The sequence below is a fragment of the Heteronotia binoei genome, chromosome 4 (assembly GCF_032191835.1).
Source record: "Heteronotia binoei isolate CCM8104 ecotype False Entrance Well chromosome 4, APGP_CSIRO_Hbin_v1, whole genome shotgun sequence".
NCBI classification, from domain to species: Eukaryota; Metazoa; Chordata; class Lepidosauria; order Squamata; family Gekkonidae; genus Heteronotia; species Heteronotia binoei.
This window is the reverse complement of record NC_083226.1, coordinates 74,927,669-74,953,460: the sequence shown is the minus strand read 5'-3', so window position 1 is coordinate 74,953,460 and position 25,792 is coordinate 74,927,669. Positions and strand designations below refer to the sequence as shown.

The window sequence follows — 25,792 nt, the reverse complement described above, 5'->3', positions numbered from 1 at the left end:
GCAGAGTAATCAATCCTGTTAAATCTGCCAAATAAAATAGCAGATGGTAATGCATTGCTTCTCGTTAACGAGAAAGCATGCCGTTGTTATGGTGCTTGCAGAGAGGAGAAATATGATACTAATTTCCCTACAGAAAGAGGAAGTTCAAAATTCAGCGGGGAGCAAGTTTTGTTGGCCAGCCTATATAATGTTTGCATTTCGATATCCAAGATTCTAAGCCTAAATTTCAAGAATGCATCTTTTAGGGATAGCATAAAAAGTGAACTATATCAATGCCCATAGACTTAATTTTCCTCTCAATAAATACTAACCAATTTGACATATTGGATTCTGAGAGCAGTTGATATAGAAGGCTCTCCGAATCAGAGTAGAAATGTAGCCGTAACCAATATTTAAATAACATTAGCCATGCTTGTGTTTCCACAAGATTCATCCCTGTTTCTAAACATAGAACTGCATATGGTACACACTTCGGGAATCCCAGGATTTTCCGTAGAAATTTTGATTGGACACCTTCAATGTTGTTGTCCAAGGCTGTGATCCAAACTGGGACCGCATATAAGAGCTGTGGTATCACTTTAGCCTTAAAGATTTTTAGCGCAGCTGGGAAAACTGATTGCCTCTACTATAAAAGAAGCGCTGAATAGGTGCAACGTTAACATTGACTGACTTAATTATACAGTTACGGTGATTAGTCCAAAGTGAGTTATATTGGAAATGAATTCCTAAATATTTATAGTATTTGTTCCATCTCTTTGCCACCTATTGACCATTTAATTGGTTTCCAAGATTTGGAAAATTCAACAATGTTAGATTTGTCATAGTTCAAAAGGAGCTTATTGTAGTTAAGGAAAGTGATACAACGGGCAAGCAAGCATTTTAATCCAATTCTGAAACAAGATAGTAAAACTGTATCGTCCTCATATAAAAGTAAGGGAACATGTCTGGCACCGAGTTTAGGACTATGATGATCGATATCTGACAAAAAGGGAGCAAGGTCATTAAGAAAGAGGTTAAACAGAAAAGGGGCCAACACACAGCCTTGTTTAATCCCTTTGTTTGCATGAACTTTAACTTAAAATGTCTCTTTGACTACATCCTATTCTACATTGGGAAATGTGTCCAGTTTTGCTGTGTTAGAGGAGGAAAAATCTGAAAAAAATTAAACAACAAAGCATATTATGTGAACAGGAATTATCTTAAAGGGCTACCAGCGTTTGGATGTTGAGTTAAATAGACATCCTTGGAAGTGTGTATGTAATCATTTTCTAGTTCTATAGCTTGACATAAAAATCTGCGCTACACACTTTGAATTAGTAAAACCTTATATTAGAAAGCATTTAACTCTTTCAAAAATAGGATTTTTTTTAGTGCTCCACAAATTTTACAAATTTTCCATTGGAATCATTACAAAAAGTGGGGCGGGAGGGTGTCTGAATTTTTTCCAGGATTTCCTCTCCTTGGTCTCCACATCTCTCTAGTGAAGACTTATTTTCTTTACTCAGGATGAACATGGAAGCATTTCTGAACCCTAAAGATTCTGCCAAGTTTATAATGCAGAACAGCCAAGATGTATATGTGGAAGAAGATGGTGTGCGGAAAGTTGCTGAAATGTTGTTTGATAAAGTCTTAGAAAAGGACTTCAGTATTGCTGGATGGAAGTCTTCTCATGAACTGAATCCTCAAGTAGTGAGTGAAGATGCAGTGAACTGGGTTTTCCTTGTAGATGCACTCAATTTTTCCTTTTGGTCTGAGTGTGAAGACCATAAATGTCTGGTGAAGTATAAGGGCAAAATGTACAGTGGTTACTGGTCTCTTTGTGCTGCTGTCAACCGAGCACTTGATGAAGGTTAGTTCCTAATTTTCAAAACTAAGAGACAGTAGGACAGTTATTTAGATTTAAGGAGGGATTCCTGAATTTCCTCAATGAAATTGCTGAGCAGTCAGGTTAAAATGGATAAAAGGAAGTACTTTTTCACCCAAAGGGTGATTAACGTGGAATTCACTGCCACAGGAGGTGGCGGCGGCTACAAGCATAGCCAGCTTTAAGAGGGGATTGGATAAAAATATGGAGCAGAGGTCCATCAGTGGCTATTAGCCACAGTGTGTGTGTGTGTGTGTGTGTGTATATATATATATGTGTGTGTGTGTGTGTGTGTGTATATATATATACACACACACATACACGCATATATTGGCCGCCGTGTGACACAAAGTGTTGGACTGGATGGGCCATTGGCCTGATACAACATGGCTTCTCTTATGTTCTTAATTCAAGGCAACATTTTGCTAGGTTAGCATCATTCAAGTTGTTACAACTATGTTGGTCCAAAAGTAAATCCAAAAAGCCCAGAACACAATTGTGTAATGCCTAATAATTTTAAAAGTTATGTGGATTGCATTCTTAGCATCAGTCATCTTCAAGTGTAGGTTTAAGATTCTGCCATCACTATTCTGAATGCATAGTGTGCAGAGTCTTACCACTGCTTTGAGGCTAGGGTATTGGCATACAATAACAAAAAAGGGTTGCCACCAGCAGGCCCCTTCAGTGGAAACCAGAGCCTGAAGGCAGCTAGGATGAGTGGCTGGCCCCTGTGGCAGCTATTGTCTGTTTTTGATGCTGTGCCTTGTTCTTAAATAACTTGGAATTTCTATATCATTTCCTTTTAAACTAAAGGCAAGGAACACATGGGGAGTAGGTTTAGTTTGTGTTTCAGTCCTCACTTTTGCTTTATTACTCTGTAGCCCTGGGTAGGTCACTTTTATCCATGTGATCCAGTGCTCTGTTTCTGATTGCAAGCCAAATTATTGTTGGAAATGTTATGCCAGTTTTATGCTGGCGGGGCAAAAGAATTCACCCTGCAGACCTTCATGTGCACAGCTCTTTCCGTTAAACTGAATTGTTTGTTACCTGTGCAAAGCAGCTGAGGGTGCTTAGTTAGCATACCAGCACAACACAAAACCAGAGTCCCTAGCTCATTAAGTAACAATGCAGTCCTAGGAACATTTTCCTGGGAGTAAGCCCCATTGAATAGACCTAGTTCATGGGGCTGTGTTGCATGGGTTAAACAAGATGTGGTGTGGCTGCAAAGTCCTCGGGATGAGTTCTTTTGCTTGGACAGCAAATTCTGCTTACTCACAAGGGCAGGAACATTTTCATTGTTTGTTCCTGATATCTCATGTTTGTTATACAGTCCATGCACGTGGAATTCAATCCAACAGGCGAAGCTGAGGGAGAGCCAGTATGACAGAGCGTTTGAGGGGGGTTGGGGTAGAGTTCAAAGAAACTATAGAAGTGGCTTGGCAAGGAAGGTAAGACTTACATCCTCACTTCTTAAAAGTGCCAGTTCCTTCTACCCCACCTGTCCAAATGTAAGCAGTATTTTTGTTGGCAGATATGAGCTGAATTGGTCATCACCCACACCAGAGCTATTGTTTTCAGAAAAGGTTCTAAACAACTGAGTCAAATTAAGGTGACTAGAAGTGAATTTCAGAACTACTAGGCAAGTTGAGAATGAACAGGTCTCCGAGTCCAGATGGCACACACCCAATGGTTCTTAATGGGTTTCAGTGATTCCTTTAAAAGGAGAGTCAGCAAAAGGCCAAGACAGACATGCCCAGCCTCTCTCTACCAGGCTGTGTGGGAGACAAAGGATACAGCATGGGTTTAATACCCTCCGCTCCCCAGAACTAAGGCCACATAGATCTTCCTATAAAGGACACTGGAGTCCATCCCCATAGTCTCGGGGGTTGACAAGGTAGGTAGCATCATAGACTCCAGAATAAGGTTAGCTGTAATGAGATAAGCGGATAGGTCCTCCTATGGATTAAAATTGATTAAATTAGAAAGCAGGATGTAGGAATAAATTGTCTCAAGGAATGGCAGTGAACAACTTCTTCCCACAATAATTGTTATTGGAGCTGATTCTATTAGGGTTGAGCATTGTAGTATATATGTATGTAGATTGTAACAAATTTATTCAGGATGGTAAAAATCAAGTTGGATTGTGATGTGCTACAGGAGGATCTCTCTAAATCAGGAAAGTGGGAAAACCATGTGGGAAATGAAGCTCACCGTAGGTAAGTGTAAAGTGATGCGCATTAGTTTTTCGGGGGTTTTGACCCTAATTCTAAATATATGCTGATGGGGTCTGAATTTACTGAGACTGAAACTGATTTTGGGTTTGTTGTGGAAATCTCAATGAAAATGTAGACCCAGTGTGTGGAAGCAGTAAAATAAGGCAAACCATGCTAGGAATTATTAGATTGGATCAGGGCCAAATTGGGTATGGAGTCCATTCTATTCTATGGATCCATAAGATAGAATGGGCCCATAAGGGGGCACATCATTTTTTAATTTTGCCCCCCCCCCCAAAAAAAAAACATGTAGATCTGGTCCTGGATTGGATTGAAAATAAAACAGCCAGTGTTGTAATAGCCTTGCATAAAGCTATGGTGCAGCCTTATTTGGAATACTGTGTGCGGTTCTGGTTACCGTATCTCAAAAAGGATATTGTAGAGCTGGAAAATGTACAAAGAAGGGCAACCATGATGATTAGGTGGTTAGAGCACCTTTCCTATTAGGAAATGCTGGACAGTCTGTGACTTCTCAGTCTAGAAAAAAGATGGCTAAAGGAAGACAAAATAGAAGTTTATAAAATTATGGATGTGAGGGAGAGGAGTGGATAGAAGGAGCTCCCCTTCCCCTTTCATAATACTAGAAGAAGGCACCCAGTGAAATTATTGGGAAATAGTTTTGGGAATAGACAAAAGGAAATACTTTATTCAATGAGTCATTAAACTGAATTTCTCAGCTAGTGGAGTAATTATGGCCATGAACTTTTAAAGAGGGTTAGGCAGATTCATGGGGAGGGGGGGGCTATTAGTGGCTACTAGAAGGAAACCTCTGAATACCAGTGCTAGGAGGCAGCAGAAAGGGAAGGCCTTGCTCTCCAGAGCAATTGGTTGGCTGCTGTGTGAAATGGGATGCTGGTCTATATGGACCACGGTGGCAGGACTTTTGTTATATTAATATGTTCTTGTATATTATTGCATTATGCCTCCATGTATCGGTTGCTACGGAGCACAGGTAGGAGGCTGGTTTTGCAGTTATCTAGGTTGGCTTACTAGAGGAAGCTGGTGGGACACTGGGAACAAAATGTTGGATTTGATGGGCCTTTAGTATGATCTAGTATGGTTGTTCTCATTGTGGTGTTTTTTTCTTATTTAATTTTATTTTCTGAAGGAATACCCATTACTAGTGCTTCATATTATGCTACCATGACATTGGAGCAGGTGAGGCATGCATTTCGCTCAGACACAGATGTCCCCATGCCTTTGCTTGAGGAAAGGCATCGTGTGCTTAATGAAACTGGGACAGTTCTTCTGGAGAAATTTGGAGGCTCTTTCCTCACATGTGTTAAACAAAGTGGAAAAAGTGCTAAAAAATTGCTACAGCTTATTGTGGAAAATTTCCCATCATTTAGGGATGAGGCTACTTTTCAGGTAAGTATTTTGAGCTTGGCAATAGTAAATGCTGGCAATAAATAAAATTAGGGCCTAAAAGGCCTCTCCCTCACTGTTTTGTTAAGCTGTTCCTGGGAGGTGTGAAGACACTTTGAGGCCTGATGGAATTACAGGTGGATTGAGAGTTGTGGGATGTACATCTGGCAGGACTGGGCAACCCAGAGAACCCAGAACAAGGTTTTCTGCTTCCAAAAAATCAAGCAAACCATGACTGGGAGCTGTTTCTCTGCATTTGTTTCCCATCATCTTAGTACCCATGTTTCCGTGTAATGGCTTCAGGAAACAGAGCAACATTTCTAAAATAGGCCTTGAATGTGAACATTGCATCAGGCAGTCAGAAACTATGATTTGCAAACCCACTTCAAACCATAGTTCCAGGTTCAGTTTTTGCTTAGCAGTTTGTCAATTTGAATAGAATACCAAACTGTAAAGTTCTTAACATTGACTTGGCATGATGCCTGCATTCATGGGTAAAAATACCTATTAAATATTTTATTAAATTCATATGGAAAATGCTAAACACTCACTAAACATACAACATTTCATCAATAACATGCATTATTTCATTCTTGAAATTTTGAATTTGAGACTTGACATTATAGTTCAAGATTTTCATGGAGGTATACACTATTGTGAGTAGTTTGAATAATTTATTAGAATTGCAGAGTGTAGGGTTTTTATTGTAAAATTTTGGATTTCAGGATTTCAGAGGTTGATTAATAAAATCAAGCCCATATCTGGAAGAATGCGGGTGAGCTCACATCACTGCAGCACTGACAGTTTTCTGCATGTTAAGTTTCATTTGCTGTTTTCAGAGACATTTTTATAAATCCTTGATTGCACATCATTCTTTCTTTTTTTTCTTTCTTTTTTTTAAATCAGATTTATATCTGACCCTCTCCTGACAGGCTCTTATCATATTTCACATATTGCACTAATGTGCTTACATTAGTAGCCAGCAAGGCTGATAAAATTTCTAGTTCCTAGGAGCCAGCACCAGATTTTCTTAGGTGAAAATGGATTTCCACAATGCTGGAATCATTGCCAGTTAGATATATAACATCTTTAAAGACTAAAGACCTGAGGAGACAAATGGAGAAACGGTTGCACAACAGCGAGCTACATCACTGCGGCAATACAACAACATTCTCCTGTGTTAATTCTCTCTAAGTGGAACACTAGCACAATGTAGCTCTTTCTCCTAATGTTCTTTATTCATATGGGGAATGATTCTGATTTTGACACCCTCTCCCCTGCCACCGTATTAGAGTTCTCTCATCTTATTCTAGTCCTCAGTTTGTCATAGGCCTTGCACTGGGTTTGAATACAGTAGGATGGAAGAACTAAATAAACTGAAGTTGTGTGTAAGAGCCTCTTTGGCTTTGTATATCAAGGAGTCTCCAATGCAGTGTTCTCCAGCTTACAGGGCGGCCTCAGAGTGTCTGGTGCCCAAGACAGGGCTGGATCTAGGAAGGGGGGGCAGAGGGGGGTGCTTGCCCTGGGCGCCACCAGAGGGAGGGGCGCCAAATTGGGTATGGAGTCCATTGCATTCTATCGGACCATAAGATAGAATGGCCCATAAGGGGGTGTCATTTTTTAATTTTTCCGCCCCTCAAAAAACATGTAGATCCAGTCCTGGCCCAAGGTGAGGCTCCGCCCTACCTCCGGTACCATTCCTCCCTCACCCCCAGTGAGGGTGAGTTCCGCAGTAGCAGTACCTGCACCACAGAGCGTGCATGCTGCCCAATCACTGTCATTTCCAGAAGCGATGGCAGCTGGGCTGAGTGATGGTGGCTGGGTGGCATGCACACTTGCCCATTCCCCTCACTGATGAGGTGAAGGTGGAGGGAGAGCCAACCCAGCCCACCCCATGGCCGCACCCTAGACTGCGTAATGGACAGGCCAGCCCTTCCGGCTTATGCTAGAGTTCTGTCATTTGCCTCAGAAGCTTCTGAGTGTCCTATTGAGACATACATGCAGGTCCCAAAAGTGCTTCTGTGTGACTGTGCATTATACAACAGCAAAATTCATTTTACCACATGAATAGCCTTGACCACACAGAGACAGTGCTGCACGTTCATGGTAGCAGTTAGATGGAAGGCTCTGCAGGATCACCACTGTAACATGGAAAGCACAGAAAGCATTTTTCAGCCATTTTTAGTTTCATACAGTTTCAACTGGCTCTTAAAATTCAAAGTTCACATATTGTTTCAAAAGAATCATTATCAGCAGTATTAATTGGACACAAAGTGTAGTGATAGAAAATGCATCCTTAATTTTTACGAATTTATTTTGTAAGGTCTTAAATGGAACACCAAGTATGTTAAACTCAAAGGAAAAATATTTAATAATGTAAAATATTCACTTTAGGCTTTCCTGCTTAGTCTCAAGTAGAAAAAAAATATTTCTTATATACTTACTACTGGGAAAAAAACAGGTACTCTCAATAAAGATTGACAATAATGAAAGACAGAGCCTTCAGTTTGCAAGACCCGAGCAAGACTGTTAATGAGGTCATAAATTCATAGAGTCACCTTAAATTTGAAGCAACTCAAAAGCACATTTTACATATATTTATATACACACATGCAACACATGTACATGTAGTTAAAGGGAGTTCTTAAATACATCTCAGTGGTCCAACTTACTCATGCCTTTGTTTTGAAAATCTTTATCAAATTTACCTTTCTGATTAAAATAAAACAATTTCCAATAAATAGAAAACACGTTATATATTTCCTTTGCGGGGGGGGGGGGAGGAACCTGCACTGGTGTAACAAGAAGATATTGAGTGATTTTAAAGGCAAGTTACAAACTGTAGATAAAAATCAGGTCATACACCTTTACACAATTGGACTGTGAACTAGAATTATCTAGAATTTTCTCCTAAGTTGCATATTCTGAAGGCAAATCAAATTTTCACCAGTTATAACAAGATGGATGCTATTGTTGGTTCAAATTGTCAACACTGTTTCCCTAGCAACAGACTAAGATGTTGCAGAGCTTTGCAATAAATAACAAGTAGTGTGAGATGGGATTAAAGTGAAGAAAATTAATTGGACTTTTCCACTTTAATAAAAATACATATCCAAAACATTAAAAACACTCTGAATAAAATAATTTGCTGATTCTAATCCTAATAAGTGAAAGTAAGCCTTGTTGATTACAATGTGGTTGCCACATAATTATGTTTTAAACTGTATCCTTGATGATGTTGGTCACACTCGGGGCTTTATGATCAAAATGCTGTAGGAGAACTGCAGTAGGAATGTAAATTTCACTTAACAAAGCAACCTTTTAGACTATCAAACATTTTATTGTTTAAACATTTACAAGCTCATGATCTGTCTACCTCACACACATTGTCTTACATATTCTCAGCTCTATTACTCATTTTTGTTAAGAAAAATTAACACGTTATCATGCTCTGGCACCAATTTGGCATGCAGATAAACCAGCATTGGAAAGCTCATAATCTGTAGGCACAGATGATCCTGGAGTGCCCAGGTAACCCTTTGCCAGTTTTCCAAGCCAACGTATAACTGGTAGACAAATGCTTATTGCTTAATATTTTAACTGCAACAAGGAAGGAAAATTTATTGTGCAAGAGCAAGGGGCAGAGCGATTTTGCCCACTTCCTCCTCTTTATCACCCTCTCCTTGCTGTATAATATTTTATGTACAAGGGTGAAAAGAGGAGTTTTGGGTGTGCAGAGATGCTAGGGTAAGGAAAAAGTGAGCAAGAATCTGTTCTGTAAGCTTCTTTAGCTTGCATATCTGAAGGATCTTTCTGGTGGGTATAGATTAGAATGCACATCGTCATCCCTATCTTGGAGCAACTAGTAACAGCAAAACTCTGTTTTACACTTTGCAGGAGTTGGGTGTGAATGCTCTGGAACAGCTACTCATTGCAGTGTTGCTTTTGGGATTTTGATGCAGCCATCAAGCAGATGGTTGTAGATGTGTCAGTGGCAGCAAAGAGAAAACAGTCACTGTGAAGTTTCAACTGCATCTTGGTCTGATAAACACTGCAGAAATGTGTTGCTTTAAATAAGTCCAGTTTGGCATATGTCTAATTTGGCACTTCATCTATAATTTTAAAAGATGACAAAAACACAACATGAATAGAATTGCAGACATCATTGTAAAAAATTAAGTGCATACACCTTTGCTTTTTTGTTTTCAAAAACCCTGTGTAGTTGAAGTAAGTTACCCTAATCAATGTGTAAAAGAATGCATATACTGTGACAGAAACTAATTGGTATGCTAGGCAAAGAATAAGATTTGCTGCCACAGTTTCCCCATTGTTTTTGGCAATGGTAGAAGTTAAAGCTAAAATTTGTTGAAACAAACCTTGAAAGCATTCAGTTTTGTTTTCCTCCTCTTTGCTTGCCAGGGTAAGAAGGTGGCTTTTTACAAACGGGCGCAGATCCTTGTTGCTGACACATGGAGTGTATTGGAGGGAAAAGGCGATGGATGCTTCAGTGACATTTCCAGTGTAACCATATTTGCTGATTATAGGATACCTCAAGTTCTAGTTCATCTAGGAGCCATGAAATATTCTGATGACCTAATGAAAAAACTCAAGGAAGGTATGAAACTTTATTCAGTATCATCAAGAACTCTTTAATAATTGTATTGCCTGTTCAGCTGTAACCCCAAACCACAGTGCTTGCATGTTCCTACCTCCCTTTCAGTACTGTGATTAAATTAGTTGCCTTGATTTAGTGATAGTCAGAGTTTGACATCACATCTGAATTTACCAACAATGATTTGTGCTTCTCCTCCTAATCAGGATTATAATCCTCTGAAATTAGTGTTCAATCTTGATTTGGTGGGAAAACCAAACCATAGCTTGTTGATTGGGATGTAATGGCAAAACTAAAGTCTCAATTAAAGCAATTCATTAATAGATTTTGAGTAATGAAGAAGGTGTAGAGTGAGAGCGCAGGCCTTTGATCTGTGGCATCAGCTTTGCTTGGGGTTTTGGCTGCTTTGTGAGATATTTTGTGTAATAGGAATGTAACGTACTGAGACCGGAGACGTTGGTAGGGCAACATGCTTTAATGGAGGCACGTTACAAGAGAGCGAACACACGGGCCGGGTCCCGCTTATGTACAACTCCGGGAACCTCCCTCCAGACAGGCCAGTCCAATCCTGGCCTGTTGAACTTCCCGCCACAGCTGGTGATTGGCTGGGAGTTTGTGCCCTGCGCTGAGCAGCCCGGTCGCTCCGCGCAGGGTCGCGCTGGCTGGTTTTATGTTATTGTGTTATTGTGTTGTATCGTTATCTGGATACACTACACCCCTCCCCCCCTAGTTGCTGTACATAGTCTCTTAGGTAGGCGGGAGGTCGGCGCTCCCGGGTGGATCGTCTAGGAGCTGCCTGTGGTGTCGGCGCTGCTTCGGCCGCGGGAGTCTCTCCGGGGGCCGAGGCTGCTGTGGGTTGCTGGTCGATCTCTGTGGGTCGCTCGGCCTCTGCTGGTCCAGGGAGTTCACTGGCGGGCAGGGTCGGTGCTGGTGCTGTGGCCTCTGGCAGACCCCTAGCCGGTTCTCCCCCGGGTACTTCCTCCTCCACGTTGATCGGCCCTTCCGGTAGTGTGCGGCAGCGCAGCTGGTCGATGTGCCGCCGAAGAGTCTGGCCCCCCTCTGTGGATACCTCGTAATGACGGGTCCCAATTACCTGCCTCACCCGACCCGCCACCCACATGGGTCCCTGGGCGTAGTTTTGTGCGAACACGGGGTCCCCCGCGAAGAACCCTCGGGCTGCCTCCCGGACCTCCGGGGACCCTCGGATGTCCGAGGCTCGGTCGGGGTGTAGCCTGTCAAGCCTCGTGATGAGTTTGCGCCCCATGAGAAGTTCTGCCGGGCTCACCCCCGTGACCGGGTTGGGGGTTACGGGGTTGTCGAACAGGAAGGCGGCTAGTCTGTGGTCCCAGTCCCCCTGCACTATCCGGCCCAGGGCTTCCTTGGTCGTTCGGACCATTCGCTCCGCCTGTCCGTTGGTGGCCGGGTGGAACGGGGCAGACCTTATGTGTCTAATCAAGTACCTCTGCAGGAATGCCTGAAAGTCCCCAGAGGTGAAAGCCGCCCCGTTGTCTGTGACTATAGTGTCCGGAATACCATGGGTGCTAAGGGCCCGGCGTAGTGCCCGTATTGCGGCTGCTGATGAAGTGGACGCTACTGGAATGACCTCCAGCCATTTGGTGTAGGCGTCCACCATGATCAGAAAGATCTGTCCCTGGAAGGCAAAGTCTAAGTGGAGCCTGGACCAGGGTTTCCCACGGTTTCCCACCGTGTGACCGGGGCGCTTGGTGGCTCGGGGTGTGAGTCCTGACGTGCGCTGCACCTCCACACCCAGTTCTCGATCTCCTCATCCATCCCCGGCCACCAGACATAGCTCCTGGCTAGAGCCTTCATCCTGACTATGCCAGGGTGGGTCTCGTGGAGTGACTCCAGAACTCGCTTCTGCAGCGGGGGGGGGGGACCACCACCCTGCTTCCCCATAAGATGCACCTTTTGTGGGCTGCTAACTCCTCTCTCCTCATTTTGTAGGGCTTAAACTCTTCCCCCATGTTCCCTTCTGGCCACCCCCTCACCACCCAGTCGAGAACCCTTGCCATTGTTTTGTTCCTCCCTGTAGCCTTTGCGATCTCTGCGGCGTGGAGGGGCTGTTCCGGGAGGGATTCGACCAACATGACCAGGTGTGTGGGGGCTGGGTCAGGTTCTGTGACGGGTAGAGGCAAACTGCTGAGCGCGTCCGCGTGGCCCATAGCCTTGCCGGCCCGGTGGACCAGTGTGTACGTGTATGAGTTGAGGAATTGGTTCCACCTCAACACGCGCTGTGAGAGTATTTGGGGGGTTTGGCGGTCTGGGGCCAACAGACCTAAGAGCGGCTTATGGTCCGTAGCTATTGTGAACCTCCGCCCATACAGATAATCATGGAACTTGCGGACCCCCGCCACGATTGCCAGAGCCTCCTTGTCTATCTGCGCATAATTGCGCTCGGCCGGTGTGAGTGTGCGGGAGTAGTACGCTACCGGTACCTCCCTCCCGTCCGGGAGTTGGTGCCCCAGGACTGCTCCCAACCCATAAGGTGACGCATCGCAAGCCAGGATGACGGGGAGGCCCTCGTCAAAATGGTGGAGCACCGCATTGGACACCAGGACATCCTTGACCGCCTGAAACGCGGCGGCTTGTTGTTTGCCCCAAACCCAAGGGGCTTTTTTGTCCAGCAACCGGTGTAGAGGTTCTGCTAGGGCTGCCTTGTGGGGGAGGAATGAATGGTAAAAATTAAGCACCCCCAAGAAGCTTTGTAGCTCCGCTTTGCAGGTGGGGGCCGGGGCTTGCACGATGGCTCGGGTCTTTTCCTCCGTTGGGTGGATTCCCACTGCGTCTACGGCGAAACCCAGGAACTCCACCCGTGGTATCCCCAGCAAGCATTTCTCCCTCTTGACCTTGAGACCCGCTGCCTGGAATCGGCGGAGCACCTCTCTTAGGCGGTTGCCGAATTCTTCGGAGTCCGGGGCGGCGATTAAAACGTCATCGAAGAACGGTTGGACTCCGGGGATCCCTTTAAGGAGAGCGTCCATTATACTTTGGAAAATCCCCGGAGCAACGCTAACCCCGAACTGTAGCCTCCGCACTCGGAAGGCCCCCCTGTGTGTCACAATAGTTTGGGCCTCCGCCATCTTAGTATCTACCGGGAGCTGTTGGTAGGCCTGTGCCAGGTCCAGCTTCCCGAAGAGCTTAGACCCTGCTAGGGCAGCCAAGACGTGGCTCAGCACCGGCACTGGGTAGGGGTTATCCTGCAGTGCCTTATTTATTGTGCACTTGTAGTCGGCACAGATCCGCACCTCCCCGTTTGGCTTAATCGGGGTTACGATGGGAGTCTCCCAGGTGGCGTAATCCACCGGCTCCAGGACCCCTTGGGCAGTGAGGCGGTCTAGTTCGGCCTCTATTTTTGGTTTCAAGGCGAACGGGACCCGCCTCGCCTTGAGCCGGATCGGCCTGACCGTCGGGTCTAGTGGTAGGGAGATGGCCGGCCCTTTGCAGCTCCCCAGGGAGCTGTCGAACACGTCTGGGAACTCATGGCATATCTCCCCGAACCCCCTGGGTGTTAGGGTTTGCCCCACCCCCTCCAAGCGGATCCCCAAGGGCTTGAACCATGCCAGTCCTAGCAGGGTGGTAAGCTGGTGCTTTACCACCAGGATGTCCAGCGGGCCGTAGAAGGACCCCCGCTCGACTTGCACCCGGGCCCACCCCACGATTTGCACCGGATTCTTCTGAAAGTCCCGGAGTATGAAGTCTGCCAGCCTTAATTGAAGCCGCTGGCGGGGGCACAGTTTCCTCAGGGTCTCCTCTGCTATAATGGAAATGGAGGAACCTGAATCCACCTCCATTTGGCAGGGATTCCCTTCGATGAGGACCGCCATTTTGATCTTGTCGGGTGTGGCGAGGGGCAAGTTCAGTACCTGTAGGGTTGTGGAGGCTGTGGAGTGGAACTCCGCCGACTCGTGGTGCGTGGTCGGCCTCCGGCAGTTGGGCTTGGCTCGGCAAACCCTTGCAATGTGGCCGGTCTTTCCGCAGCTCCGGCAGTCCCAGGTCCGGTACTGGCCGCCCCTTCCGTCGTGGGGGTCGCCACAGCTGGCGCACTTGGGGGCCGGCGGTCTCTCCGCCGCTGGGGATCGTTCGGCTGCTCGGGGTTTTTGTGGCGCGCGGTTGGTTGCCCCTGCTGGGCGGCGCAGCTGGAATGCTTCTCCCTCGTCCGGACGGTCGGGGTCCAGCTCCTCGTGGTGGACCGCATTGGCCCTCGCCTTGGGGAAGGTCCTCGCGGTTCTCTCGAACGCCACGGCTTCACTGAAGGCGCTCTGGAGGGTGAGGTCTTCCTTCGCGAAGAGCCGCTGCTGGAGCCTTTCGTCACGAAGGCCCCAGGTGAACCAATCGGCCAGGGTCTCCTCCAGGTGGGGGAAGTTGCAGTTGCCTGCGATCTGGCGTAGGGCTGCCAGGTAATCGGCGGCCAATTCTCCCGTGGCTTGGTCCCTCCTGTGGAAAAGGAACCGGCGGGCCACCCGCGAAGGTTGGGGCAAGAAATGGCCCGTGAGGAGCCTGATGACCTCCTCGTAGGACTTCCCCGTGAGTTGGGCGGGGGCCGAGAGACCTTTAGCGATCTCGAAGGTGGCCGCCCCGCAGACGCTCAGGAGAACGTCCCTCTTCATGCTGTTCTCTGTGATCCGGTTGGCCCTCAAGTAGCATTCAACCAGTTCCGAGTAGGACTCCCAGGCCTCGGGATTCGCGGGGTTGAATGTCTCGATGTGACCGGTGGTACCGCTTTGGTGAGCCATGCTGATGGCGGCGGCGGTCGTGGCCTGTGGGTTGCCCTGTCTCCGATGTAGCCGATGTGGCTAGAATCCCACCTTCGTCGCCACTGTAACGTACTGAGACCAGAGACATTGGTAGGGCAACATGGTTTAATGGAGGCACGTTACAAGAGAGCGAATATGCGGGCCGGGTCCCGCTTATGTACAACTCTGGGAACCTCCCTCCGGACAGGCCAGTCCAATCCTGGCCTGTTGAACTTCCCGCCACAGCTGGTGATTGGCTGGGAGTTCGTGCCCTGCGCTGAGCAGCCCGGGGACAGCCCGGTCGCTCCGCGCAGGGTTTATGTTATTGTGTTATTGCGTCGCTCCGCGCTGGCTGGTTTTATGTTATTGTGTTATTGCGTTGTATCGTTATCTGGATACACTACAAGGAATACAATTATTGTAACAATAGTGTCAATAATATTACAAGCCAAGACTTGTAACAAGTTTCCGGACCCCAGACACATTGCTAAACTGAAGATGTAACTAAAGTGCAAGAAATCTGTAGTTGAATTGCTGACCTTTCAAACACTATGTACTCATAACTTGCCCTATCACAGCCTTGCTTCCCTTTTCCCCTCAATGACAAAATAGTGTGGTCAAAGAAAGTACTTTAAAGTTACATCAGGTTTAGCAATTAATTTTGATAGGAATCAAAAACTTTATTGAAGGGTTCTGTTGCTCCTTCTGATGATGTGATTGACATAAATTGTCTTTAGATATCTGTAAATTTAAAGTTTTACCAGGCAGGTGGTTTTTGTCTAGAACAGGGGTAGCCTAACTGCAGCTCAGGAGCCACATATGGCTCTTTCACACATATTGTGTGGCTCTTGAAAGCCCCCACTGCCCCATCCACCAGCTCGGAGAAGGCATTTCTCTCTTTAAATCACTTTGTCAAGCCAAGCCAGCCAGCAGCTTTGAAAATGTTTCTTTCCTCCTCTCCCCCATCTATTTCCTTTCTTCCTTCCCTCCCTCGTCTTGCGACTATCAAACATCTGATGTTCATGTCTTGCAGCTTTCAAACATCTGACGTTTATTCTATATGACTCTTATGTTGAGCAATTTTGGCCACACCTCGTCTAGATATCTATAAATTGCTATTAGGAGTCAGGGATGTATCCTAACTCCTGGTGCATTTTAGATACAATTATAATTTTCTATAATTGCCTTCATTAGGCTTGCAGCCCCTTATTTATCACATATTCATCTTATTCTGCCTATTAAAATGTTTCTCATTGCAGTTACTAGAGATACCAATGACAGGTCTCTTTGTCTTCTTTCATCACTCTGATGAAAACCAAAAGAATAAGCAACCTAGAAGAATACAGCAGCAATTAAGAAGGATAGCTGCAGTGGACTTGGAGTAACAGAATGCCATATCCTGTCTTTGTGGAGCGACCAGTCATCTTTGCTTCCTATATCCCCACTTCTCATAAGACAGCTTAGGGTGTGTCCTGTACTTTAGAGAGATAACAGGATTGTTAAGAAATGTTGTTTTATCTCTGTAAAATGGCATGAAACACAGTTTTAACTCTTAGAATGGACTTCAGGTTCTTATAATAGCTCTGAATTCATATAGAGATGTCTCCATCTTTTGTTAAAGTCTGAGTGTGATACGGATCAGAATTTAATGACACTTCAGGGGTAGTGACAATTCTCAGAGTTGATATTGGTCATATGATATTAAGTAGTGTAACAAGAACTATATTATGTGATACTAAGTGTAATAAGAACTGTATTAAATGTGAAAATATGTATTTAGTATTCTGCTATACTGCAATTAAGATGAGCATAAACAGATATCATAAGCAAACAACGATAGAGGTCTTGAGCTTGGACTTGTTAATGTATTTCACATCCCAGTTGTAGCGTCTTTGTGTATTTTAATTTAGCAGTGCAGCCATTGATTTGCCGTTAACACAATTAATGTGTTAGATAATACATGACCCTCCAGCCCCTTACCTTTCAAATCTAGTAATACCATCTCACAGAAGGGCCTTTTCTATGGCCTGATGCAATATTTTTCCATCTGCAGTCGTAGAAGGCCGTTATAGAAAGGTGCCAATGGCAGAGCAGGTTTGCCCTTGCTGTATAGATAAAGTGGAAATGATTGACCATTGTTTTGCTTGAGTGTGGACTATACAAAAGCATACGTGTCAAGTATATTCATTCTTTGCTAGAGAAATGCCGGGGCCTTTTGGACTCCGAAACTAGAAATATATTGTTATCAGACTCTAATTCCCAATTTACGTATGATTGCGCCAGATTTCTGGCGGCTGCCAGGAGAATTTGTGATGATTTTGAAAGAAGGGACTTTGAAGTTGACCATTTTTATCCTTTTTGTATATTTTAAAATTTTGCAAAGCTCCCTTTTTTGAATATTTTTATACTACTGTAACAACCAGGCCTAAAGGTTTGAGTACTTTGTACATCGGATTTGAATGGATTGGCTTCTTAAATTGTTTTTATTGGTTATGTACCATAATAATAAATAATCTGAATCTGACACATAACCCTGATTAAAATCCAGTGTGCAGGTAGTTTAAAATAAGCGGCACATTCAGCAAAATAATCCTTAGCCTTACCTCTGGCTTGTTAGTCATATTAATCTCAGTCATGTCTTCTGCATTCTACAGGGCACATGTTTCAGTCTGGAGACAAACAAGAAGTGGAAATTCGGGGTTGTTCTATTTGGTGCTGTGAACTCATTTGCAATCACTTACTGGACCTTTATAAAAAGAAAGGCAAGAACATGAGTGAAAAAATCAATGCAGTTCTCCTTGATTATTATCTGTGGGACTATGCTCGGGATCATAGGGAAGACATGAAAGGAATTCCTTTTCACTGTGTACGTTGCATATACTATTAATATACTTTGAAGAATACAAAAATACAGTTTCAAAATTATAGATACTTTTTTCTGTATACATGCTTTGATTTAGATTCTGGCTTCTGATCTTGGATTGTAATAAACCTTGATTGATTGCATACACATTTGAAACTTGCAAACTTTTAGCTGGGAGAATTCCCATGTTTTCCCCTCTCCCCTCATTCTGGACTTTTATTAGCTATTGTAGTGTAAACATGTCCTGTCCACTGTATCACAGGAAAGGAATTTTAATTTTCCATACTGATTGTTTGCTTCTTTGATTACTTTGTTTCAGCCTGTATTATTTCTATAGTTACTATGCTAAAGTTGCTGTTTGCATTCAGACAAGATTGTTTCAGTAAAGAGATGGTGTGAAATAATACAATCAATATTTCTTAATTGTGTCTTTTCATAAGGTGAGTTTCATCTGAAGTCACAAACAGTAAATGTTTCCTAATTAATTATGTGTATGTGTGTGCCTTCATGATTCTGCTTTATGTATCTGATGAAACTGACCAAAGAACATTTTTGTCTTCGCTGCTGCAGACTGCTGTGATTCCTTTTAGAAGTTACTAAAATTGCTTTCAGGTGGTCATATATCTGGGCAGAAGTAAAAGCGTGAACATCTCAATTGTTCGGAGGGGATCTATAAACAAAGAATAGCACTTAAAAACATTACGGTCCTTATTTGGAGATATCAACATGCAGAAGATTTTTTTAACAGTCTTCCTCTGGTGCTGTAATTGTTGAATAAGCTCTGACAGCCTCCTTTGTCTCCAGCAGTTTCTGTCCATTCAAAAGAACACCAGCTTCACAAACAAATCATAAATGCCTTTACGCACTTAGCACAGCACTGAAATCACCAGATGATCTTGGACAAACTACTGTCTCAGTCACACCTGCTATATCACAGTGGGATTCTGCAGCTCAAAGCATCGTTCTAACATATTTTCATTGAGGGGAACAGGAGCCTTTAGAAGAGTCTGCATTTATATCCCACATTCCTACCCAGTTTGGATTCAAAATAGCTTAGAATAGGGGTCCCCAAAGTGATATTTGAGGCCATTGACACCTTTTCTGGTGCCTACCAAGTGTTTTTAGAAGAGGTGTAGAGCCAGGTGGGGCTATTGCCCATCAAGGCTTCTGATTGGACAATAGAGGTTTGATGGGCTGTGCAAATAATTAAATTAAATAGTAAATATTTTTAAAATTCTCACTTTGGCAGTAGTTGCTACCGCAGCTCAAGGGTCTTCACAGTGTGACTGACAGAAAGCTGGAGCAGCCATTTTGTGTCTGGCTCTATCTCCATTGCCAGCCATTTTATGGTTGTGCCCACTACGCCATGTCAGAATTCCAAAGGTGCCCGCAGGTTCCAAAAAGTTGGGGGTCCATGGCATAGAACTTTATTTTCCCCTTCTCCATTTTTTCACAATAACCCTGTGAGATTGGCCAGGGTGAAGTCATCCAGCAAGCTTCCATGGTACAACTGGGAATTCAAATGGGGTGTCCTGGAATCCCACACTATCCACTATGTTGGCCCAACTCTGTACAACACAGTTTCTTTGCATTTCAGTGTAGCTCCAGTTTTTAGGATAGGCAAAGTGAATCCGGAGGGGGTTTTGCCTTACTATATGGACATTACTTTAAATTTTTGAATGGCTCCCATATAGTAACAGTAAGGTGAGACAGGCCTTAAAACACACTTCTTGCAAGGATCTCAGAGCCATGCAAATGTAATTAATATGTATAGCTACCACTGAGATTAGTTCTACACAACTATTGAATCTGCAATTGCTATGATTTTTTCACTTTTTAAAAAAGGTGGATCTACATCACAAACCTTTTGCATTTTCTGTATGTTTTTCTGCCTTTTAAAAATATCTGATTTGTGGTATTCCACCCCCCTCCCCCCACACACTTTAAATGTAACTGCAATACAAGCCTGCCCTATGTGGACTGACAAGTGCTACAGAGGCTTTCCAGGGCTACTATGCTTTTAGAATTTCGTCTCATTTTAAAAGTTTCATTTTCTTAATCTATTTATATCATGTTTTCAGGATTGTAATTTTTTCTAGTCATCTTCATTAAAAATAAATACCCTCAAAATATAAATAAAAGGACTGTAATTTTGTAATTCTTCAAATACAATTCTGAAAATTAAAAATGAACACACATGTTTCAGTGGAAAGACAAAAATAATACTGAAACCTTCTCATTACTGCAGCTGACTGAGAGCCATTCAGGAAAACTGAACCCCTGTGAGGTAAAGAAAATAAGCTGAATCAATGCTGCCAATAACGGGAGTGTGGGAGACGACTGCCACATAATCCTTCTTTGTCTAAATGCTGGGACAAGCTCAGTTAGGCTACTTTGTTGTTGATGTCTGCTTCATGCATTTGACCTCTTCCTTTTCCAAAGCCAGTCCAAGGCTATGCTGATGAGAGGGGACGCCAGGAGATAGAGATGCTCTACTAGAGATGGCAGAAAAGGCTGAAATTAGAGCAACAGAGATGGTGTGCATTTAATAGAAAGCAATTTATTTCTAAGTAAGCACTAATGATCATGTGTTATTGTTTACCTTTCCTTTCAGCCCCGCAGCTTCCAAAATAATGCAAACCAAAATCTAACACCGGCAGAACACCAGTTAACCACAAATCAACGACATGCTCTACAGCACAGCAGAATAAAGTGTTATAATTCAAGGGGGCAGGATTTAAAGGGATTGTTAGAAGTATATTATACTCTGATGCCTTAAGGCAGTCAGGTTTCAAAAGATCCAAAATATTATGAATCTTGGAATAAACACCTCCCCAGGACTGAACAGGGATATTGTTTTTTTTAATCTCATGACATTTGCTAAACCAACTCTCACTGAGTATAGCTATACATTCACAGTATTTCAATGTATTTCTCTTTTAGAACAGTGTATCAGAATAATTTTTTTTTGTACTGACATACTCAAATAAGGGATATGGGCTGTTTATCTCATTGCATATACTAACCCATCTTCCACTATATTTTAATTACCCTTTTTTTCTAATGGCAAACTAGAATGTATTTCTCTTTTAGAACAGTATCAGAATATGGTGGGGTTGTATTGACATAATCAAATAAGGGATATTGGCTGTTTATCTTATTACATATACTAACCCATCTTCCACTATATTTTAATGTATTATTTTTTTCTAATGGCAAACTAGAATGATGTTATAACCTCTTGAGAAACTAATGCCCTCTACTTAAACCCAAAACTAACAAAGCCAGAATGATACCCAGATATATGGCACTTCACACCTATGACATCAATCTGCTTTTTATCACCCTCCACTGTTGTTTCAGCCCAGTTAACAACACTAACTAACAAACACAAGACCCCAATTTCTGATTCTTTTAGTCTGCTAAAAACATTTCCATGACTCTACATACCAACTCACTGTCTATATTTAGGACTGCTTGCCATTCCATTTTTGTCTGATGTCTGCTTAGATCATACAAAAGCTTAAATTCTGAATAAAATTTAGTTGGTCTTAAAGGTGCAACTTGTCTACAGGTTTCAAAAGAGATTGTGTGATATAATGGTAGCATCAGCCTAGGAGTCCCAGGTTCAAATTCTGTTGAGATATGAAATTTACAGTTTGTTCTTAGACGAGTCACTCTCAGCCTCAAATACCTCTTAGGTAGTTGTGAGGATGGCACAGGGCATAAAGAGACAACCTTCAAGTGGAGCACAATGACCTGCAAAGAGACCCAGCTCCTCCCCCTAATAGTACGCAATTTGAGTGCTCCTGGCTCTTTTTTCTAAGCAGTCATTACCTAGGTTAATTCAAGGGCTACTACATGTCCCCTCTGTTGCCACCATTTTAAGGGGCCTGTGTATTTCATATGTCGCTAGACATTTGATCAATTACCATAATGTTTAAAGTTGGCAGTTTCTCCATTTCAAAACCTAATGCAGTCCTACAGCCAAATACTACCTCATCTGCCTAAATTTATCTGATATTTTTACAGGATTCAGACATAGGATTCGGGCTTGAAACAATTTCTCTTTCTGTGACTATAGTCAGCCAAATTTGGTGAAAAGTGCAAGGCTAATTCTCTGGGCGGCCTGCAGGGTGCGCTATGCTCGCCGGACTGCAGGGGGAAGGTGGTAGTGCTGCCTCTCTTTGGAAAGCGGGAAGAAGGCGGGAGAAGGTTCCGTAGTTGCCTGGTGAACGAGTGTAAACAAAAGGGGAACGAGAGTGACTTGGGGTAGCTGTCGCCGCTCTCTGGGTGGTGCTCTGGTCAGGCCGCGGGAAGTGAATTGGAGCGGTAGCCTAAGCGGGCGAGTCCTTCCTGGCTTTGGTTCGCTTCTTCCCTGTCCCAGGCTTTAACATTTGGCTCCTGCTGGAAAAAGATCTGCTGTACTATACGTGGAGTGAGTCCGGATGAGGGAAGGATTTCAGGGTAGGTGAAAGCCCGTAAAAATCCCTACCTAGCATGACAAGTTATAACAGTAACCCTCGTATAACAAAGAGTTCCGTGGTACCCGAAAGAGAAACGATTTTATGAAGCGATCTGCTCATAAAGCGATTTTATGAAGCTTGTTATCATGCCGCAAAACTCTTTGTTGTAACACCTGATACAACGCTGATAATTTATATCATCAGCTGTTCTCTCCCCTCATCCCCGACTGTACTTTGCTGAAATTACCTGACCTTTTTGTGGTAATTAAGAGAGTTTGTAATTTTATAAGCTTTTAACAGTCATACCATCTGAACCGAACGGTATGTTTTCGTAGCATGCTTAGAGTTTTGTTGAATGTTAATGACAGTGCCATGCCGTCTGTACTTTGTCTCTGTTAGGTTTATTTCAGGTTTGCAGAACCAAAATGAAAAAGAATGATGCAGCTAACACTGACCCATTTAGTGCTGCTATCTATTTTTTAGGAGGAGGCATCTATCTATAATGTATGCAGAGCAGGTAGAAGTCCAACAGGTGCAACTTCTGACAAAATAGAAAAATAGTGAGTGGAAAATGTTCCCCACTGAATTCTTGATTTTTCAACCCTATGCTAAGGGAATAGGAGTACTGAGGGTGAAATGTGACAAGCCCTAATCCAATTCTTTGTAATGGATTTGAAGAAGATGTCAGAAATACTTATATGGCTGTTTTAAAAGTGAACAGTGTTCAAAACCTAATCCAGTCCTACAGCCAAATACTACCTCATCTGCCTCATCCAGCACAGGAGAAGAACATAAAGAACATAACTACATGGTCATGAAAGAATGGATAATTTATGTATTTGGGGGAGGAGTGCTGAGTTTTCTGTTTTTGCCATTTAAATATATTAATTTTTATCTGAGTCAAAAACTAGAAGCAAGTTTACAAAAAAAGGTGCTAGCAATGAATGAGGTTTGTGTTACTTACCACTGCAGATATCACTAACAGATATCAAGAAGTAACCATTATTCTTGTTTGAGAACAAACACAGCAGTCTCTACATACAGTGGTGTAAAAGCAAGTTTTACAATAAAATATGAAAGATCTTTATAGTAAAAATGCAATATGTAACCCAAACAAACATTCACAAATATCCTGCACTATGTCAATTTACAACTGTATTGGATTAGATATACTAGTGCTGATACTTAAGCCCCAGTAAATACTGTATTAAGAATAACCTGTATATGTAAAAAAAAAAAAAAAGAGCACAATTGGCATCAACCCAAAAGAGTAATATTTACTTTCAGCCCTGGCATGAGGACTGCACCTCAAGGAGGCTTGAAGCTTACCCTTCTGGTGGCAGACGGTTCAAGGTGGGAAGCACTGGCCAACCACAAGTCCCACAAGTATGTTTTAGGGCAGGGGCATCAAATTCATTTGTTATGAGGGCTGGATCTGACACGAGGCCTTTTGGGGCCAGGCCATGTGTGTCATAAAATGTAACACACCAGGAAGCAGAAATACAAACTTCATAAAGGACACGGAGGTGCTTTTTTTTTTTTAAGGTGTTTTCTTTGTATCTCTCTCGTGCGATTGGGACAACTGGGCAGAGGAAGCTCTGGCTCTTTTCCTTCCTCCCCAGAGGACAAGGAAGGTGAGGAGCCTTAGCCAACAGAAGGAAGAGAGGCTTGGCTCAGTAGCTCTGCTGTGCGATTGAGAGCCTGGCAAAGAAAGCTCTCCCCCCCTTCCTCCCCAAGGGAGGTGCCTCAGCTAATGGAGAAAATAGAGGCTTTGCTCTATAGCTCTTACGTTATTATGCTGTTGAGCAAACCTGGCAAAGCAAGCTGTGATATAGAAGGAGAAAGGGAGATTTGCTTGAGGACCTGGTGGGAGCCCTCTTTGGGATGTGTTCACATACACTAAGTAACACAATTTGCAACTGGATTTTTACTGTGTAAGAATAGCAAAATCCATTTGCAAACAATTGCCATGCAAAAGTACACTTAGTTCTCAAGGTTTTTGTGCAGCTCTGGTTGTTTTTTCTTTGGCCCAAAGCAGTCATAGGATAAAAGCTCTGGCTTTTTTCTCTCCCTGTCCCTCAGTAGGTACCCAATGATCATCTGCTGCTCTGCAGCCAGGGATGGGGCTTCTTCCCTAGTACTGCTGGCACTGTCCCTTCTCAGTAGTTGCAGTAGCTAAAGAGGTGAGGGAGAATTATCCTTTTTTTATCCTGCCCTTTGCTCAGGGAGTTCATGGTGTACATATACATGCAACAAGTATATACAGTTCTTTCTCCCTGCACATCTGTTTTATTATCATAGCACCCCTGTGAAGTAAGTTATTCTGAATTACTGGTCCAAGATTGTCCAGTGCACTGAATGAAGACAGAAAACTGTCATTCAACACTCCATCCACTATACCACACTGACTCTGAGTAAGAAACACTCTGGCAATGAGCAGAAGTGGAGTATGCTGGTAACTATTTTGTATTAATGCAGCAGGAAGCCTCTGCATTAAATTTAAATTTCTGTTGATGTTGTTGATGTTGAGCAATGTCTATGTGGGTTTGGAGGGGCTGGATATGATAATATGTGGATTTAATGTCAATTTTACATTAATTTTTCAAACATGTCCTTCATTCTACAGTGTTCTCTATTGAAAAGTAGTCCTTGAGATGCTCTTTTTGTTTCCTGCAGAACACATTTTTTAAACACTGAATATCAAATATTGTGAAGAGAGATACATGAGGAAATCTGACAAAGTGAGGTTTTATGTTCTAAACCAGCATTGAATGTCAGTCAAGCAACAATGGAAGAGATTCCAGTTAAAGTAGCAGTAAGAATAAGACCTCTGCTTTCTAAGGAAATACTTCACAACCATCAAGTTTGTGTGAGATTAATTCCTGATACTCAGCAGATTATAATTGGAAAAGACCGTGTTTTCACTTTTGATTTCGTTTTCGGCAAACATTCAACCCAAGAGGAAGTCTATACAACTTGCATTAAGCCACTGGTAGCATCTTTAATAGAAGGATATAATGCTACCGTTTTTGCCTATGGACAAACAGGCTCTGGGAAGACTTACACTATTGGAGGAGGTCATATTGGTATGTTTTAGAAAATGTTCATTTTATTGAGGGTTAGGTTGGTGAAATTACATAAGCAGTACTAAAGAAGCAGTAAAGCACTGATGTTCCTATCTACCTTACTATCTCTTGCTGCTAGAAGAAAATGTAGACCCTCCCAAGCCAGCTGTAATAAATTGATGTAGTGTGTGTGTGTGTGTGTGTGTGTGTGTAGACACACACACATATATGAAAGGAGTTGGAAAAACTATATATGTCATACCCAATGAACTCATTTTAAAGTAACCCACAAAAACTCATACTTTCCAACTGCATGTGTGTAGATGACGCCTATAGTACAACTTTGGTTTATTGGAAGTTTTTACATTGTATTTACAAAACTATAAAAAAGGGAAAGGTAGTCCCCTGTGCAAGCACAGTCATTTCTGACTCTGGGGTGACATCGCATCATGACGTTTTCACGGCAGACTTCTTACGGGGTGGTTTGCCATTGCCTTCCCCAGTCATCCACACTACAAAACTATAGCCAA

At 43.1% G+C, this 25,792-nt stretch overlaps 2 protein-coding genes across 3 annotated transcripts in view; both read left to right on the top strand.

The window, feature by feature from the left end:
• Nucleotides 1-1,504: 1,504 nt before the first annotated feature.
• QNG1 (Q-nucleotide N-glycosylase 1) lies at nt 1,505-18,216 on the top strand. Of its 2 annotated transcripts, XM_060235410.1 has the most exons (5): nt 1,505-1,849; nt 5,246-5,505; nt 9,922-10,117; nt 17,523-17,799; nt 17,861-18,216. In XM_060235410.1, the coding sequence occupies exons 1-4, from the start codon at nt 1,507-1,509 to the stop codon at nt 17,753-17,755; spliced, it is 1,032 nt and encodes a 343-aa protein (XP_060091393.1). In that variant the 5' UTR covers nt 1,505-1,506; the 3' UTR covers nt 17,756-17,799; nt 17,861-18,216. The 2 variants fall into 2 exon arrangements, with proteins under 2 accessions (XP_060091393.1, XP_060091392.1); XM_060235409.1 differs by having other exon boundaries at nt 17,523-18,216.
• A 3,727-nt stretch (nt 18,217-21,943) lies between these two features.
• KIF27 (kinesin family member 27) overlaps nt 21,944-25,792 on the top strand; it is a 51,163-nt gene continuing 47,314 nt past the window's right edge. Inside the window, exons 1-4 of the mRNA XM_060235408.1 lie at nt 21,944-22,198; nt 24,280-24,380; nt 24,499-24,652; nt 24,874-25,283. Of these exons, the coding sequence (XP_060091391.1) occupies nt 24,986-25,283 (298 nt within the window). The 5' untranslated portion in view covers nt 21,944-22,198; nt 24,280-24,380; nt 24,499-24,652; nt 24,874-24,985. The remainder of the gene's footprint in view (nt 22,199-24,279; nt 24,381-24,498; nt 24,653-24,873; nt 25,284-25,792) is intronic.